We start from the raw sequence: 14,543 nt of genomic DNA, 5'->3' as shown, positions 1-14,543 counted from the left end.
GGAGATGTACGATAATAATTTCTACGAAAAAACCGCAAAGTAAGCACTCAGACATTTGTGCAACGCATCGCCCGACGCGCTAAACGCGCGCTAATGACTACATGTATGTGTCTTTATACACTCTTTGCGTTATTTTCGTAATAACCTTAATAGTCCGGCAGCCAAATCCACTTTTTGTCCTGAACCTTGTGTTAGGGTCTTAAGTTTTTTTTAAATCGGATTTTGCTAGTCAAGATAACCAAAGTGAAAAAAATAGTTACTGGATCTCTGTCAGTATTGAGCAATTTTAGATAATTAGCATAAACAAAATGGCCGCCAAATTATCACTAATTACCATTGGAAGCAGTAGAAGTAGGCTTTATATTGTTAAAGTCTGCTAGTAAAAGCACATTTCTATTAGTGCTTCAACTAAAAAAAGGTTAGTCATCATAGATGAATACATTTAAATACTAATTTGCATAAATTAACACAAAAATTATAAAAAATTACCATTGGAAGCAGTAGAAGTAGGCTTTATATTCTTAAAGTCTGCTAGTAAAAGCACATTTCTATTGGTGCTTCAACTGAAAAAAAAGTTAGTTATCATAGATGAATAAATTTAAATACTAGTTTGCATAAATTAATACAAAATTATCACTAATTACCATTGGAAGCAGTAGAAGTAGGCTTTATATTGTTAAAGTCTGCTAGTAAAAGCACATTTCTATTAGTGCTTCAACTAAAAAAAGGTTAGTAATCATAGATGAGTAAATTTAAATACTCATTTGCATAAATTAACACATAAACCAAATTTTATAGGAAAGCTTGAACTATACCAAAGTAGATTACAAACAATGCTACAATGCATGCTAAATGAATTGGTGCGCCAAAGGGGAAGGCAGCTCCACACACCATACTATTATTGCGGATATTCAATGTTTACTTTTGTTACTCGTAATATGTTTAATATTTTCGTCTTCTATAATTTTGCACACAGTGTTGGGACACTATGGCGAAACAAAAAGTCTACAACGAGGTAAAAGTAGGCTCCGTGTTTCATACAGCTCTCTCAACATTATACACGTGCCCGAACACAAATATAACCGGTCCAATAACTGGCAAACGAAAATACCACAACAGTCTTACAAGGAATACAATCTCTAACATAAAGAGACCAAATACAACAAGCAAAGAAGCTCCTCGGACGTTTCGAAGTAGTCAAATAACAACTTACACATAAACTCAAAATATAAGTTGTTACGTACAAAAACCTACTTCCCCAAACAAAACCAAAGGGCTCTTTTTCAGGCCCACCAAATTTTTCAGCCAAAGAACTACCATTGTAATACGATGGCCAGGCCGCCATCATATTGAAAATACACACAGAGAAAATTTAACAGATTGAAGAAATTTTCTCTGATAATGGAAGCAAAAAAAAAGAATTAATTAAAGAAACAAACAAAAAATAAGACGCAAACAGGCGTACCAAATACAAATCCCTAAGAACTCTAAATGTATTAAAATATCTCTCGGAATATAAACAGCACGATTGCAACTAATTTGGGATAATTGGATTTTCATAGTTTGCGAATTTCTGAAAAGTGTACATGTTCGGTGCCATATAGCTGAATGTTGCAGTATCGCAAATTACTCATAAAAACAAGTGTGTAATATAAAAGAAAAGCAGATTAGTACCAAATTAGTTCCAATTGTGTTAAACTATTAACTCCTGAAATAACATTGAATAGAGGCTTAAATTTATCCCTGGAAAATTCCGAAATTCATTTCAATACAACCAAATCTAACATAACATAGGCAGAAAAAATGCCATTAAAACACTATCAAATTGAACCATAACATTACCATAAAACCATTAGATAAAGACAAGGGAAATGGAATAGCAATATCAAATTACAAATTATCAAAAAACAGATTACATTGAAGAAAGTCGCAGACTTTTAAGCCAAAAGAGATTACGATACAAAAGTGCGTGTAAATGACAGCCACAACACAACCAGAAAACTACACGAACATGTACTAAAATAAACAAATAGACAAATGATACGTTCAAATATCATGATCCCTTGAATACACATAATATGCACACCAACGCAGTATCCACTCCAAAAATTCAAAAAAGTCACCAGCATCAGCTAAATTCATTTGTCGTCACGGTCCAAATTATTTATGGCTGCTCTAGCCCAACACACAAAATATCGGAATACATAAGATAGACTATTTCTTAAAACTGATTGTACAAAACCAGCCAATGTACATTAAAGACGCAACGGACTTTACCAACAAACTAAGCAAGATAACAATACAACATAATGCATTACTAGTCACTCTGGATGTAATCTCGATGTACACAAATACTCCACAAACTGAAGCAAGCTGTCACAAACGCACTTGATTCAGTATCAACTATCAATTACAGCTGTAAAATATAAAGCAAAGATCGAAGTGTTCCACTAAAGAATGACTAACAATATTTCTGCAACATAACACGGTTGAATTTAACAGAAACGTCTATCAACAGATTTGTGGCTGTAGCCTTGGTTCAAAAGTTTCGCCGGAAATCGCTGATACAACATTCTACAACCTTGAAACTGAGGTCATTAAACTACACAGAAGCAGACTTTCCTTTTGAAAACGATTCAGAGATGATATTTCCATGATCTATACGGGAACAGAAACTGAGCTGAATGTGAATTTATGGCTAACATCAATAAGTTACACTGAACTTTCAAATTTACAATAGAGTATTCTCCTCAAAGTGTCATTAATGATTTACAAAGTCAATGATACAATAAAGGGAGAATTCTGGACACAAAAACTCACACCAAAATAACGGACCATTTCAATATCTAGCCAGAAACTCGTGCGACCCAAAAAGGTATTTTTACTGGTTTAATTAAGGTAAATTGCTGAGATATGCCCGTGTAACAACATATAATAATAACCAAGACTTTGACAAGAAAGTTGAATTTTCAACAAAAAAACAAAAACAAAACAAAAACAAGGTTATAAGACCACATAAATCGCACAATCAGAAAAAGGAAGTTGGACACACCAAGTGCGAATCGTACCTCAAACTAGGGAAAATCAATAATAACAAAAGTAATATACATACGCAACCAAATACAGTCCACAAATTAGAACAAACGATATAATAGCACTAACAATGAAATGGAAAATAGTTGAAAGCGATGAACGTCTTCAGTTTTTGTTCCCTGAAAAACCAATAAAAGCATACAAAAAAACAAAACTTAAAAGATGAATTACTTGTAGTAAGAGCCAAAATCAACGCAAAGGATCAACGAAAAAGAGAAAAAACCCCAAATAAACACATATGCAAAGAACAAGAGAGTTCAACAACATCCAAAGGAAAACAGGCCATACACAGACAATACAAATATACAATCTCACACTGGATTGGATTCAGATCCAAATATATCAACAATAGTTTCGTTACTAAATGAACAAATGTAATTCTAGAGGTCATACACGAACGAAATAAGGATAACAATATTAAGAGACTGAAGAAGAACTCACATTTAAGAGTTTCGAAATGCACGTTAAAATGGATCTCAAATGATTTTGGACCGAACGACGAATCGTCATAGTACATCCAAAAATAAATTAAACCCCAAAAAATACACATATTGAACATCCTCAAATATAGTATGGTTTGTTGAGCCGCCTTCCCCTTTTTACCTCTAGAGAACCCGAGTAACTTTGGAAATATCTTCTACAAGTCATTGTACTCCAAACCCAGTCTTTTTCTGATACACAAAGTGTGGCTAATCATGGATTCAACGTAACGTCAGCAAATTCAATACCAACCTCGAAAGTAGTGTAAATCATAGTGTTTTTTTCTTAAATGTACATCAAATGCATTGATAGTCGAGCTAGGAAAAAATTCCCACCTTACTTAATCATTGTTTCGGTTAGAAAATCACAACTCAGGTTGGTTTTAGCCAAGGCATAAAGATCACTAACTTACTTAGAAACATAACAGAGGCTCTTGGGAGAGTGAAACACAATTACCAGAACACTGTCGGCATCAGTTTATATCTTTTTACAAGTAAACAGACAAGTACTCGACAATGGGCGAAGGCTAAACTAGTCGGCTGCTTACATGTCTGATTATCAACATTAAATTTGCAACAGAAAAGAAGTTTATGTACGTGCAACTATTAAAACAGTGATGTAAAAGCTACTGTGTTAAAATAACTGCACAAAGTACAGTAAATGATAATAATGTAGAGTTACGCTTAACAAAGAATTGTTTACAGCTGGCCGCCATCTTGAAATTATGCAAATTAGCATGTCATTCAAATAATATATGCCAACATTTATGTTCCAGTTTGCCGTTAGCAACTGCTTGGTGATTAAACGAGAAAAACAAAGTTACAGTATGTATAAAGCCATTTGAGTCTTCTTTCTCATACAAAGTGCAATAAGCTGGCGGCCATTTTGATTATGCTAATTTTCTCAAATTGCTCAATGCTGACAGAGGGCCAGTAATTAAATTCTTTTTTTGTGGTGGTCTTGACAAACGAAATCCACCAAGAAAAAAACTTAAGACCACAGAGCAAGGTTTACCCCACTGGCTGCCGGGAACATACACGATACTGAAGTAATCTAAAGAAAAAAAACTAAAACTAAAACTAAAACCTAAAACTAAACTAAACTAAAATAGTCAGAATAATCTGATGTTTTAGTGATTTGACTTGTTTAGCTACTAAAGCGGAAGTATATATGACCTGTTGAGTATGTATGTATGTATGTATGTATGTATGTATGTATGTATGTATGTATGTATGTATGTATGTATGTATGTCTGCATCTATGTGGGTAGGGAGGGAGGAAGGGAGGGAGGGAGGAAAGAGTTCCTGAGTATGCATATCTATATATCTATCTGTCTGTCTGTCTGTCTGTCTGTCTGTCTATCTGTCTGTCTGTCTGTCTGTCTGTCTGTCAATCTTTCTATGGCTGTTATCATTTAATGATAATGGCAGATATTTGGCAGGTATAAGCAGTAGGATAGCGAATCAAATGTAGCTTAATCATAGTATTGCAGGGCAGCTTATCCTAGGTCGTTGGCTAGACAAATTTTACCATTGGGCGATAGCGTAGACTCAAAGGAGGAACACAACGGGAAAGGAATAGATCTGAGAAAACAAAACCATGGCTCAGTAGATATGAATTGTCACCTTTTACATACAAGGAAAAGTGGCTGTTCTGTCGATAGAGCTTTATTTTGTCCTTGTCTATGGGATGATTAAAATAAATGATCATTCAGTATTTTAATTGACTGCTTCACGTCAGTGTTTATTTCAGTATATTTTGATAAATATCAGCTGTCAGCATTGACATATTAACGTGCCCCTCCCATCTTATTACCGTAAATTATCGACAATCAACTTTAGAGAAACACATATCATACATGTAGAAGTTGCTTAGACTATTGCAACCTTTTGTACGTTTATTTTCCACTTTAACCCTTTGCACCCCATACCAAGGCCCTGGGGTGGAGTTGACATTTGGAAGTACCATCTAGCATGACGTCTGACTTCTTAAATTAACAAAGACTGTCCCCATACCATTATAATTTTGGAATCATCATACAATACTTTGTTCCAAAAGTATGCAAATTATGGTTACATGACCTCATTAAGTATTCAAAATGGCGGCCAATACATAAAATATTGTATTTTTTCAACATATTTCTTTATTTTCATAGGAATTCCTCATTAATTCATCATTTTTCATCACCAACCCTGTTTTCTATCACGTCAGCATGGACTGCAATGAAATTGTGACAAAAATTTTGAAAAAACACGGATATTTTGTATCATTTTGACCTGCTAAGTGTAATGTAAACAAAGGCTCTGTATAAGTGTTAGGTCAGTCAAAGCATAATGTAACATAACATCCAGCGCCTAATATTATGAAATATTTCCCACAGTAAATATGTATATTTTGAATGACAATAACACACTTGTCCCAAAATATGCTAATACTGGTCATGTGACCTAATTAGGTATTCAAAATGACCGCCAACAATATAAATGTATCATCATTTTGACATGTTTTCCAATTTTCCAGTAAAAGATAATCGATATTTTATCACATCCCAATGCATAATCACATTTTAGAGTCCCATTACCATGGACTTTGATGTAAACTTTATACATTATGATAAACCTTACACAGATTTTCTTGTCTTCACTCATAAGTCAAGAATTACACACAGCGCCCTTGAATAGGGGTCAGACAGGTCAAGGTATCCTATTTTATATCATCTGACTATTGAATTTATCAAACTTTGTCCTCAATTACAAGATATTTTTGGAATTCTAGTATTACGATTGCCCCAAAAATATGCAAATACTGGTCACATGACCTCATTAAATATTCAAAATGGCAACCAGTATTCTAAATTTACAATGATTTTCACATATTGCTTCTCTTTCTGACGACATTCTGAAGAATTTATCACTTCCCATTTCTCAATTATGTCTAAATGTATATTAGATTCTGTTGTCTACAACTGATGGTTTCAGCAAAATGTTTGTAACATCATTTTTATGAACCTAATAAAAGCTTCGTTCAAATCACAGTGTACACTAACAGTACAATCATTTTGCAAAACTCAGAATTTGATTCTTCGAGTTTTGCATACTTCATCCAATATACATGCAAAAACATAAGAATAACACAATTTTATTGTCACCAAAAACAATATTATTGTTTCTCTTTAGTAAAAAAAGTAAAATAATGTAGCAACGCCCTAATAATCAGACTGAAACCCTCAAAATGTCACAAGGGAACCATTTCCGGATAAGGTGGGTTTTGTGGCATGTACATCATTAGTATAATAAATTAGGTCTTAGAACACAACACAGTCAATGTTGATGATGTCGCTGTCTTTTATCATATTCTGAGCTCTGCATGTCATCTCCTAGCCTTCCTCTTCCATCCACCAACAGTAACATTGTAGAGAAAAAATGCAGAAAGGTCTGCAGTGTATTGTCTTTTCAAAGTACAGTACTGTATGTAAAATCTACTAAAACTTTCTCGGTTTGTTTTCTCGATTATAAATCGCATACAATAAATCTCATTCTGTCTTCAATTGCATTTTGACTGTCAACTCAGACCCCCTTATATGGCGTTATTATGATAACCTAGCCTTGGTAGTGAGATATAATATCGACATCATTATATGCTATTACATTTTTACGTATTCAGAAACCACAAAGCATTTTGAAATACATACAATGTCAGCGGATGTTTATAATTATTACAAATGCGTTGACTAATGTTACAAAACGCGATTTATTACAAAACGCTGATACCCTTGTTACAAATCGCGTAAACAATATTTTATTACAAAATGCTGATACCCTTATTACAAAATGCGTAGACCATTTTATTACAAAATGCTGATACCCTTATTACATTTTGCGTAAGTTATTACAAAACGCGTCGTATTACAAAATGCCGCAGTACACACGTAAACATTGTTATACCTCTGGAAAAATATCGAACGATCATAAGTAGTAGAAAATGCAGGCAGGTTTGTTTCTTTCATTCTGACTATCCAAATCCGAAACGAATTTATTTAATCGCGGTTTCTGCTTTTTTATTTGTAACTTAGCATCAAATCTCATGTGGAGGTGCTATTTTGAGAAATCGAATTTCAGCCAAGGATCTGTCTATGGTGTATTCATAGATGAATATTCACCTGTTTCACAATTGGTTCCCATGAAGCCAGCAGCACATGTGCAGCTGTATTGATTGACTTCATTTACGCATGTTGCACCATTCTGACATGGAGTACTTGCACATTCGTTGATATCTGTATTGAGAAAGAACACAAGAAAATACGCAGTAAAATATTAAATGAAAACTTTATAACAGCATGGGTCGAATGCACAGTCATATAAACATTGTATTACATTAGGAAACATATATTTGTAGAGCTCTGAAAACTAAACGATATCCCTCTTGATAAAAAATGAAAAAAATCTGAAGGTCCATAAACAGAAGCTAGAGGGTTTGTTTGTCTTTAACTGACAGTCAGAATGTGAGTTCGTACATCACTTCTTCCCTTTTTTCAGTTTGTAATTAAGATTGAACTCTCGTGTGGAGGCGCTTTAATAAGATATGGTCTGTTGGCTAAGGAAATCTGATTACTTATGCATAAATGAATATTTACCCATTTCACAGTTGGTTCCTTGGTATCCATCTGCACAGCTGCAGTTGTATTGATTGACTTCATTCACGCACGTTGCACCATTCTGACATGGGTTACTTGCACATTCATCAATATCTTATATCGAGTAAGAAGAAAACAAAACATACAGTGAAATATTAAATGGAAAATCTAAAACACCGTTGATCGATTACAAAGTCACGTAAACATTTTATAACATGAGGAAACATAAATCTTTGTACATGTACCTCTTAAAACTAGGATATCATTACGAGTGAAAAGATCAAAACATCTTAAGGTCTACAAATTTAAGAAAGGTTTGTTCAACTTAAAGTGCCTGTCAGAATGGGAAATGAATTTATTTCAATCACTGCTTCTCATTTTCTATTTTTATAAAGAATGAAATCTCGTGTTGATGCGCTTTATCAAGTTACAGTCTGTTTACTAAGGAAGTCTGATTGCTGCATGCATTGAGGAACATTCACCTGTTTCACAATTGGTTCCGTTGTAGCCATCTTCACACGTGCAGCTGTATTGATTGACTTCATCCACGCATGTTGCACCATTCTGACATGGATTACTTGCACATTCATTGATATCTGCATTAATAGGAAAATGGCAAAGTATGCAGTATTGAATTGAATTTAGAAAAACATTGCATGTCGAGTGTGTAGCAAAAATGTGTTATTCAGACGCACAAAAGTTTCCATGCCAATACACACGATTTATACAACCTCAAAATTTCGATGATGCTTGTTGTCTGGCTAAATCTGAATTTTTGAACCTATATGTAATCTCAACATCAGCATCGTTATTTCTGCATAGAAATATTTCTACGATACACTTTGAAATTGGATATTATTCCCATGTCAACATTTTTCAGGTATCTGTTATTAAATGATCACAATAATTTTGTACTATCAGTCAAACTTTTGCAATCTCTGAAGACGTGCAAGCACGTATGCTATTCAAGGAATATGATCTTGTCAACGAGAAGATGTTGAACGTCCTTTCATTCGGTAATGTGTATAGGCAACAACAAACAAGACGTTGTGTTTTAGTTCGACGATTTGTGGTTGAACTAAATTTTTCTAAGTAAGCTTAAAGAGTAAATCTTCAGTTTTGTTTGACCCAAAGGGCCTGTACAGAATTCCCATGTTCATTTGTTAGTTTGGCCTACCTTCAGAGCAATTGCTACTGGTGTAGCCTGCTGGACATGTACATCTGTACCCATTAATTTCATTCTGACAGGTTCCACCATTTTCACAAGGATTACTGAGGCATTCGTCTATATCTGAATATAAATTAGACATCCGAATTTTAAAGGTATACTGTCACCTGTTCCAATTTTGCCACAGTTACCTTGTAAAGAGAAAATCAAACCAATCAAGATTTTAAGCGGGTGGCCGCTTTTAAAAACAGCGCCCCCACATGGGCATTTTGAATACCAAGGAACGCCTCTTTGACCATATATGGGCATATTTAGATAACAGGTGACTGTATACCTTTAAGATATTAATATAAAAAATCATTAGAAAGTCGTCACCTTTAAGATGCAAATTAAAAATATTACATAGGAAAAACAGCCACAGTTCACGAGTTTGTGGACAAGAAAAACAATGCTTGCTAGTCACATTAGGGAGAAAGATTGGGAAAAATAGGCGTAGCTTTACAAATTGACGACATTTTCGGGAAGAATATTGTTACCGTCTTTTCTCATAAATCCTTCTCAGAGGTGGATTGTTTTGTAGTTCTTCCACGCAGGGAAAACTTTGTGCACTCATGTTGGATGGCCGAGCCGTGAAGTACTGCTAAGTTTGCTTAAATCAGAAAAGTATCAACAGTAAAAGTGAACAATTTTATGGAAATCCGGTCACGACATGCGACATGCGACCTGCGACTTCAAAACTGCGACCTGCGTCCTGCGAGTTTGAAATATGCGACCTGCGACTTCGGCATTTAGACCTAGGTGTAACCTGCGACTTTACAACTGCGACATGCGTATATAAGAAAATGAGAGCAACTTTACACATCGTTTTCTACCTTTGATAGTGATGCGGTACATTGAGTCGATCAATGTGGTTTAATGATAAGGAGAAACATAGCGAGACACCGGTGAATCGATAGTGCTTTGACCCTGGTCATGTGATCTGGGTCCCCTGGGAAAAGAACCGGTTATGCGTTAGAGTGATTCGTCTTAACGGTGTTGCGGAACCAGAGTGCGGTTCCTTCATCAGTCGCTCGAATTGTTTTGTTTTCCCACATGTTAATTTGATAGTAACGATTGTACATCAAATAGAGATGCTAGTATGGTTATAACGAATCTGGCTTCTCCTCTTCGAGGACGAAGATGACTTCATCACACAACCAGGGGGAGGGGATACAAAACAAGAGAGCGACTGATGAAGGAACCCCATTTTTGGTTCCGAAACACCGTTAAGACGAATCATTATCAACAAACCGGTTTACCGGGGACCCAGATCACATGACTATGGAAACTAGGGATGTATTCCGCACAAAATAAATGCAATGATCCTTTTATTCACCATATTTTAATATTAAACAAACTTTGTAGAGCCGGTGTGTGGAGTTGCCCTCATTTTCCTTTAGATTGAGTCGCAGGTACGTCATAGTCACAGTCACATCTCGCAGGCAGGCCCACAGTCGATCTGCGACTTACAAACTGGGAGATAAATGATGTCTAGGGCTGGGTGGGGTGCATGGTCATCGAATCGAAGTACAACAACCAAAGAATTACTTCTTTAGGCCTAAACTAGGTCATTTCGATCTGTGAAATAGCCACCACTTTAGGAAACAACATATTTAACAACATGCTTGTTGAAGTAGGCCTATCAAAACAATTTTTATTCATGAAAATCGGTGATCAGTTGAGCATTGTCCCTTTGAAACCGGACTTTGAAAGCAACCGAACAACACGTAGGCCAACACAGCTGTGTCATCGAAGCTCATCTCTTTCCGAAATGACACCACCTATCACTGATATTACTTGTGACTGCTTTTCATACTCTCAATAAACACCAAATACCTAAAATCATGGATCGGGTCGTGATCTCGCAGGTCACAGTTTCAAACTCGCAGGTGGCAGCTAGGCCAGAGCACCCGGAAGTCGCATGTTGCAGTTTGACAAACACGCAGGACGCAGGTCGCAGTTTTGAAGTCGCAGGTCGCATGTCGCATATCGTGACCGGATTTCCATATAATTTAGATACTAGATAGCCACAACAAAATGGCCAACAAACCCCCTGTGCAATTGAATCCTGTGTATCCTGGAGCACATATGCAAGAGTAACTGTCCACTCCATCAACACAGGTGGCGCCATTCTGGCAAGGATCATCCAAACAGTCGTCGATATCTGAAAATGAAAATAAGGAAGAAATTATGCATATCACCACTTCCAGGTGAACCAACTGTTTCTCTAGAGTATTATGTTGAATACATAAGGGACGGACCATTAGATCTTGGGAGGGGGGTGGTCAAAAACAGAAAAAAAAAATTTCAGAGCAGAAAGTTAGGAAAAGAAAAATCTTCAAACTAGTTTGCAAAATAAAAAAAAAATAAATAAGAAGACAAAGGCGTAATAAAAAAATCTGCAAAAGTCTTTAAAATTTTGAATTTTTTTTAGATTTTACCGACAGGAAGCAACTTTCTGTATTTTTTAGTACATCCTCCAGGCACATTTTTAATTTTAATTTATACATTTAGAGTGACTGTATCCCTTATATTGGAAGTTGTAATTATCTTATTTTTTTCAGGACTTTTGTATTCTGATCACTTGAAAATTATGAAATTATAGAGCCTGTTTTAGTAAATAGTAAAAAAAAAAAAATTCACAATTTCATGTGACCACCCCCCCCCCCTCCCAAGGTCTAATGGTCCATCCCTAAAACAACCTTAATCTGTTACTCATTTAAAGTTTATATCAAATACATGTAACTCCTTAGTTACAAATGTTAATTACTTTAGTTGAGCGAACTTCTCCCACAGTGAGTAAATGTGATTCATGTATCTTTGATTAGATAAAGTTCACGTCAAGCAATTCATCACTTTTGGACAATACTCTTCGCCCTTTACAAAAATTGATCGTTCAAACATCCATCGTTATGCAATTCTGCATTCTCCAAGTGCCTTACTCAAAATGATCTTGTGGCGCTTTCCCTTTTCACTCCTGCATCGAATCAAAATATGTTTGTCCAAAGAGTAGTAACACACTGAATTCTTGAAAGTATGCGTCTAGAATGGTTTTTCAGGGGGAATTTATAGGTGTTCTTCTCACAGTGGTTTATTTTGTAATTATTTGGGCATAATCACCTGTGTTTGCCCGGAGCATGCAGTTCGATACCTGTGTATATTATGTAGACAAGGCCACATTTGCTAGCTTTTGTGGCTCACATTCAACTAAAAGTTGAGAAACGCTCTGCGCATGGATACACGGAGTTTTGTGCCATAATACTGTGTTAGACCAAAGATGGATAGAATACTGAGGGAATGACACTATGAGACAAAAGTGAATGTCAGGCACGTCTATTGGAAATGAGATAAATACTTACAAGTGATGCTAGACATAGCATCAAAATAAACACAACACTTTGTAAAGAGTGAATTTTGACAAATATCGGAGATCAATCGGTTACTTGGATAGTCGTTCCTCCACTTTGGTGGATGGATATTGACAAAATCATTCTCTTACCCCAAAAGATGTTACAGATTTTGCTTCTTCTAATTCTCTCAAATGGGACGTTATTATGTATTTTATGTTTTATGGATTTATTTTTATTGTTTTGTTGTGTTTCTTATTTTTGTTCAAAAGGTCAATCTAATGACATAAAAAGACAGACCAATGCAATGATGACGTCTGACAGCACCCTTTACAACTTACATGTAATAGTGTGCACAGATGTGACCCTACGTACATTTTCATTCTTTGCCATGCGTTACTCACTACAAACGTTTTCTTTAGTATTTCTTCTTTCTTTTATGGACAAGCGCAAGGGTGAGAAAGAAGTCTTTTTCAGTGTTTTACTATTGTTTTGTATGCAGATATTCCGTGTAATTTTCATTGCATCACGTGGGCCTACAGCTTGTGGTATTCATGCCGTCATATTCGGTCCAGCTCGAGCGATGTACCAGGGAATACTCTCGACCTTGTGTTGAAGTATTTTGATATTTGATGCTTCAGTAATTTTTCATGTCCCGAGCTATTTGCACAATAGGAGTATACAGTATTCTGTGCCACAGAACTGTTCCATTGCACAAATGTATCATTTTTATAAGTAATATGAGTTTCAAATCTCTGTTGTAGCTCCTATGATCTCTAATTAAATGAACTGTTCAAATTATCAACAAGAAGTAATGTTAGAACTTTTAAGGTAGTATGCGCCTTGAAATTGAAAGACTTAAACTTAGCTCAATCTACTCCCCGACGAAACTTTAAATCATTCTCTTTCAAAATCAAAAATAAAAACCTGAGGTCATCGGTCCTCTACAAATGTTGGTACTATGACAACAAACAAGTTATCTTAAATTCACCAAATTTACCGATATACCAAACTCAAAATGGCCGCGATCCCTATTTTAACTCTGTGAGGAAAAATTAAATTCTCGACTTTCACAAATATATAGCCGGTGAAAACTTAAGTTACTTCTGTAGCTTTAAAAAATGGTCCCACGTGTGGCAGAAATCAAGAGTATTATCATAAAGAAGTGAGAGTCCGAATGTTTGTCTCCGAGGCGTATTCTGCCTTTTAAGAAGTATGATTCTTTCATCCCGGATTAAAGAATTACGTCACTATGAATAAAATTCATGACATTTTCGCAGTTGTCTCCCGTAGCCTTCTAGACATTGACACGTGTACAAGTTCTCATGGTCAATGCATTTGCCTCCATTTTTACAAGGTTTCGAACTGCATACATCGATGTCTGCAGTTTGCAATCAAGGAAAGAGAGAGAAAATCTTTACTTGTACCTCGGATTTTCTCAGCGAGGACATTGAAGCCGCGAGCGGAGTTGCTTTTGTATATTTTACATATTGCAAACCAGTAAGAGTAAGATATGATGGTGTACCATTGCATGCATTGTCACTACAAGTGCATACATGTGGCGGTAGGGATGTTATGGGGAAATAAGGTACTATGTTTTTGCCGTGTTCAATTTATGATCTTGCAAACTATGTTTGAGATCAACTATCTCCAGTCTAATTCTCGATACCTTAAATACAATTTTGCCAGCTACGTGAGTCATAAAAGTCTCTAGTGGTCGACCACACTTTCAATATGGCGGATTTCTAAAGATAAAATACATTAAGGTCGTGTGAAGATAAGA

General features: G+C 35.6%; 1 protein-coding gene across 1 annotated transcript in view; it reads right to left on the bottom strand.

The window, feature by feature from the left end:
• LOC139116934 (fibropellin-1-like) overlaps positions 1–14,543 on the bottom strand; it is a 62,350-nt gene that overhangs the window by 27,750 nt on the left and 20,057 nt on the right. Inside the window, exons 5-9 of the mRNA XM_070679669.1 lie at positions 11,464–11,577; positions 9,384–9,497; positions 8,689–8,802; positions 8,207–8,320; positions 7,733–7,846 (exon numbers count right to left, since the gene is read on the bottom strand). Of these exons, the coding sequence (XP_070535770.1) occupies positions 7,733–7,846; positions 8,207–8,320; positions 8,689–8,802; positions 9,384–9,497; positions 11,464–11,577 (570 nt within the window). The remainder of the gene's footprint in view (positions 1–7,732; positions 7,847–8,206; positions 8,321–8,688; positions 8,803–9,383; positions 9,498–11,463; positions 11,578–14,543) is intronic.

The sequence above is a fragment of the Ptychodera flava genome, chromosome 18 (assembly GCF_041260155.1).
Source record: "Ptychodera flava strain L36383 chromosome 18, AS_Pfla_20210202, whole genome shotgun sequence".
In the NCBI taxonomy this organism is placed as follows: domain Eukaryota; kingdom Metazoa; phylum Hemichordata; class Enteropneusta; family Ptychoderidae; genus Ptychodera; species Ptychodera flava.
Note: the sequence above shows the minus strand (reverse complement) of the source record. Positions and strands in the feature narration are given on the sequence as shown.